The sequence below is a fragment of the Poecilia formosa genome, unplaced genomic scaffold (assembly GCF_000485575.1).
Source record: "Poecilia formosa unplaced genomic scaffold, Poecilia_formosa-5.1.2 Scaffold811, whole genome shotgun sequence".
Lineage (NCBI taxonomy): Eukaryota > Metazoa > Chordata > Actinopteri > Cyprinodontiformes > Poeciliidae > Poecilia > Poecilia formosa.
In genome coordinates this window covers 23769-28508 of record NW_006800750.1, presented here as the reverse complement: position 1 = coordinate 28508, position 4740 = coordinate 23769, and the positions used below count along the sequence as shown (strand labels likewise).

General features: G+C 38.1%; 1 protein-coding gene across 1 annotated transcript in view; it reads right to left on the bottom strand.

Moving 5' to 3' along the window:
* Nucleotides 1-1563, bottom strand: part of LOC103131684 (chloride channel protein 2-like) — a gene marked incomplete at its 3' end in the record, with an annotated part of 85497 nt that extends 83934 nt beyond the window's left edge. Inside the window, exon 1 of the mRNA XM_016666834.1 lies at nt 1344-1563. Coding sequence (XP_016522320.1) covers nt 1344-1394 — 51 coding nt within the window. The remainder of the gene's footprint in view (nt 1-1343) is intronic.
* Nucleotides 1564-4740: the final 3177 nt, after the last annotated feature.

Sequence of the window (4740 nt, the reverse complement as noted above, 5' to 3'; positions counted from 1 at the left end):
CTCTGAGTTTTCTATAATTAATAGAAACATCAGCATCATATAGTGCTGCACAGTCTTGAACACCACTAGCCCTTTATGGCTACTGCTAGAGGGTTTATCCCTCGCGCGCAGCCCACACCCACCTATTGGGTGTGAACTTCTCGGTCTGTATAAATAACAATCAGACCGGACAAACGGCTCCCTCTTTTTCTTCAGCGTAAGATAGTATAATAGAAAATTTCATCTTTAGCCTTATTTCATCTGTCATGGAATTGATGATACTTTTTACCATTTATTTACTGATTATATCTGCTGTGTTTTTGTATTTGTGCAAGATGTGGTTTCCATTAAAGAAGTTTCCAGATAATAGATGTTTCTGCAGCTGTAATAGTATAAGAGACCTGAAGACATCCTGGGTAAAATGCTTAACCTAACAATTGCCTCAAAGGACTGACATGTGTGAAATGTGGTTTGTACCCTTTTTTGACCCTGCACCCATGAGTAATTGACAAAGAAGAATTAGAAGTTTCTCCTGTTCTCTTTCCTGCCATAAAACATCCCCTCAAGAGGTGAGGGATAGTTCATGAGGTGAGGGTAAGGCTTATCTTGTGGTCCATCTGGGAATAGAGATAAGTTCTGACTTTGGGTGGGTCATTTCCTTCCTGTGACTATATAATGATGTGATGTGTGTTGTACAGTTCACTTCTCCTGACTGCGTTCAGTGAGACAGGTCTTTGAACGCTTTTGCCTTCGAATAAAGAAACTTAAAGACAAAGATTAATCTTTCTCTTATTGTTGAAACAGATTCTCATTCTTTGATGAATGAAATTTCCATAACAATAGCACTGTCTTAAAAGCGAAGATGTTTTCTAGCAGTACCGTCTCTTTGTGCCTGTCCTGTTAGATGGGGTACATCATGTCCTTTGACGGGTAGCGGATCTGCGAGAGATCCCTGGCCCCCCAGCACACCGACCTTGCCCTGAAGCCTCAGCCCTCTTGCCGTTCCTGTGCTCTCCTCCCACTGGAGGAGAGGAGGCGGAGGCTAGCCTTTTTCAAGGATGGCGCTAGGCGGGGCGATGAGCCCAAATATGTTGAAACAAGTTTGTCAGTCTGCTCACTCCTGATTTACAGACTCAGACTTGAGTTTTTAGCATGTAAATGTCACAATGGATCATTCAACTCATGTAATTTTCACATTTTCTTTATATTTTCACTCGAAATAAACTTTTAAAAACATTCTACTGTTTAGCTACCAGATGTGTGCGGGGAAAGCCAGGTGGTACTATCCATCAGTCCTGGTTTCGGAGACCACAGAGAGCCGTGGATAAATATGAAAGTGCCAAAATGCAACAAGTGAAACTCACCAAAGTTTGTTCATACTGCAGGGCTCGCTGGTCTGAACCGTCCTCCGCCATGGCTCTGCTCCGTATCTCACCCAGTGACTGGTTGGAGGGATTTTTGGCTTGGAAGTGACAAGAAACCTGGTCAGTGACGTCTCTCCACGCACTGGCTAGTTAAAGCATCAGTCTGTCTCAAGTGTCCGTACAGCAGTTCACTAGGTGAACTCTAACTTCACGCTGTGTCTCTGTTATTGTGCTAAAACGCTTCATTTTATAGCTTTAGTTCCCAGCAAAAAACACGTGCGAGGCGGGACTTGAGTGTGGAGTAAAGCCCAGCCTCCTTCCATTTGACAGTGCAAATTGTTCCTGCAAAGCCTGTGCTAAGAGTCAAGTCTTTTTCCAGTACCTTAAAAGTATTAAGGTATCAATGTCATTTATTCAGCAACCTCAGAATTGGTCTCCTTTTTCCTGACAAAAACAATCCTGAGTGAAACCATCAGGATTCTACAGAACATAGAGAAAATCTTATTAAGGCAAAAATAATGGTAAAGGATATCAGTAGTGATATGCCTATTTTCTCCTTTCTCTTTCTTTGATCTCTTTTAGTACATAGTGTTCTTTGCCAATCAAAAACTCTCCACAAGAGGTACAGGATGCTCTGACCAGTTGCCATCACAGTTTTGCTCTTGTCAAATTCACTTTGAGGACAATATGTTTACTTTTTAAATAATTTTATGATATAAAAATATATATTTATTTTTGTGTCAGAATGGGTTGTATGTAAAATTTTCAGATTAAAAAATCAAATGTACATTTAGTTGAATAATTAATTTGTAAATATAAATTTACCCTAAAGCTTAGAGTGTCTCCCAAAAGGAACATTTCTTTGCAGTATATTCCCAAGAACTGTTCCTCTGGGTACAGAAATAAAACCTTTATTTACTATGTCTGTACAGCTCATACCCATGTGAGTACAATCATTACTCAAAGATTTCTTCTAAGTATAAAATCTGTTTCTAGTGAATCCACTGTAGTTTGGATCAATAAGTGGAAAATTGTTCAAAGTATTTGATGTCAAAAGATCAGATTTTAACGTCAGGTCAGTTGAGCAAAAGATAGCTCTTTCTGCAGTTCAACTTGTGGTTGACTGAATTTGTCTTGAGATGCTTGATATAAAGAAACTGAAGTGTTTGATGTTCTGTGGCAGTGATGTGAAAGAAATATGGGAAAATCTATTCATAGCTGTCAACAGGGGATTCACCTTAACACAGAACAAAAGCACGCAGGTTTTATAGATTGTTAAAAAATGTGTGTGTTATTGTGTTAATGATTAGACTGATTGCTTTGTGCACTGCATGTTTGAAAGTGACAGCGTTTGTGGCTTAAAGTCCTTAAGAAATCAATCATGTGATGTTTAAATGCTTGCATGCCACAAGTTCACCAACATGTGGTCAAATAATTTCAAGAAAGTTGATCTTATTGAGATTTTACATCTGGCCTTAACTGGAAAATGTAATATTGCTTTTATCAAATAAAAATCTTTTTGTATGGATAATGTTGCTGTTGTGGTTGTTGTTTTTATGTTTTTAGATTTAGTTGCTGAACTTTGAACCCAGGTAATCAATGGGTAATGACACTGAGACGGTAAGCAACCTCTGTAATGTCAGAAAATCTGTACAGTGTTATACTAGGCATTTCATTGGAATAACAAACCTTCTCTGTTAGAGCAGCTGTTTCAAGGTTAAACAAGGATTCCAAGAATCTACTAATTTACAGTGGAAAATGGCTGGAGGTATGAGAAAAACACAAATACTCAGCCTTTGTTATTGATGGTCAGTTTCCATCAGTAACTGATGGAAAATGGCCAACAAGCCATTTTCCATCAGTTACTCAGATCGGGGTCATGGTGGCTACATGGAAAACTGATTTCAGTCATTTTTTTAAAATTCTGACCATTGTTTTAAAATGACCAAAAAAATAAAACAGAAGGTGGCCACCAAGCACCAGGCACCTTCTCTGACGTTAAAAGAAGCACTCAGACCACTTGAACTTTTATTTTGTGATGTTACAACCTTAAACCTAATGTATTTCATTGGTATTGTAGGTCAGATACCAACAATAAAATGTGCACAATTGAAAAGTGGACAAAGCTGCAGAACAACTGAACAAGTCTTCTGTGTTGGGATCTTGGGTTGTTTTGAGTTGTTTTGTAGTTTGATTTGATTCTAATTTAATTGCTATTCTGTGTTAGTTTCTTATTTTGTTCCTGTTTGTCTTTAGTTCAGTCCTTTTTCAGTGGTTTTAGTTTATTATGTTTATTTGTTTTATCTAGTTATTCTTAGTTACTCTACTTTAATTATGTTTCCTGTATTTAGTTTTGTTGTACTGTTGGATTAATTTCCTAGTCCCCTGTGCCACTTTCTCTCTCTCTCTCTCTCTCTCTCTCTCTCTCCTCAGTCTGCCTTCTGCTCTCTCTCCTCACACCTGCAATCAGTCAATCAGCCCTGGTCCATTTTTCCAGCATTCTCTAACTGATTGATGGTTAAAAAGTTGAATTTAGGAACCGAAAAAGAGGAAGACAAAGATAAAGAAATAAAACTATCTTGGACATCTGGAAGTCGGCGTCGAGGAAATGCTTAAGATGATATCGGGAAATCCTGTGGATTGGTGAAAGAACTTTGGGCAAAGATTATGGCGGGTAGACACAGCTGTGCTGTGAATGGACCAGAGTGGGAAAATAGTATAGATAATGAGTGATAGGGATGAATAAAGTTTCTGTCTATCTATCTATCTATCTATCTATCTATCTATCTATCTATCTATCTATCTATCTATCTATCTATCTATCTATCTATCTATCTATCAGTGAAACATCGAGTAGTGAAAGGATGAGCCCAAAAATAGGAAATTATTCAGCGACCGCAGGTGTAGGAAAGAGGGGAATATTGGTGAAAAACTGGGTTGAGTCTGAAGAAATGGAGGGGGAAATAAGGGAGTTCAAAGTAATTGTTAGAGTTAACGAGGAGAAAGCATTGCAAACACTCAGTCCAGTTAAACTATCCATGGTTCTGAAGAATCAAGTGGGGGACATTACTAATGCAAAAGTTCTAAGAGATGGAAACTTAACGATAATTTGTAATACAGAAGAACAAAAAGACAGAGCATGTAGGATGAAAGAAGTAGGAAAGTATAAAGTGACAAGCGTGAGTCTGGTACAAGAAGGAAGTAAATGGAGGAAGGGAGTGATTTGGGGTATCCCGATTGAGGTTTCAATTGAGGAAATAAAATCAAATCTCAGAGGAGGAAAAGTTAAAGATGTAAGAAGACTTCAGACCTTTAAAAATGTAGAGAAAATGAACAGTGAAAGTGTTTTCATAGAGTTTGATGAAGAAAGACTTCCAGAGAGAGTCTATTTAGGATA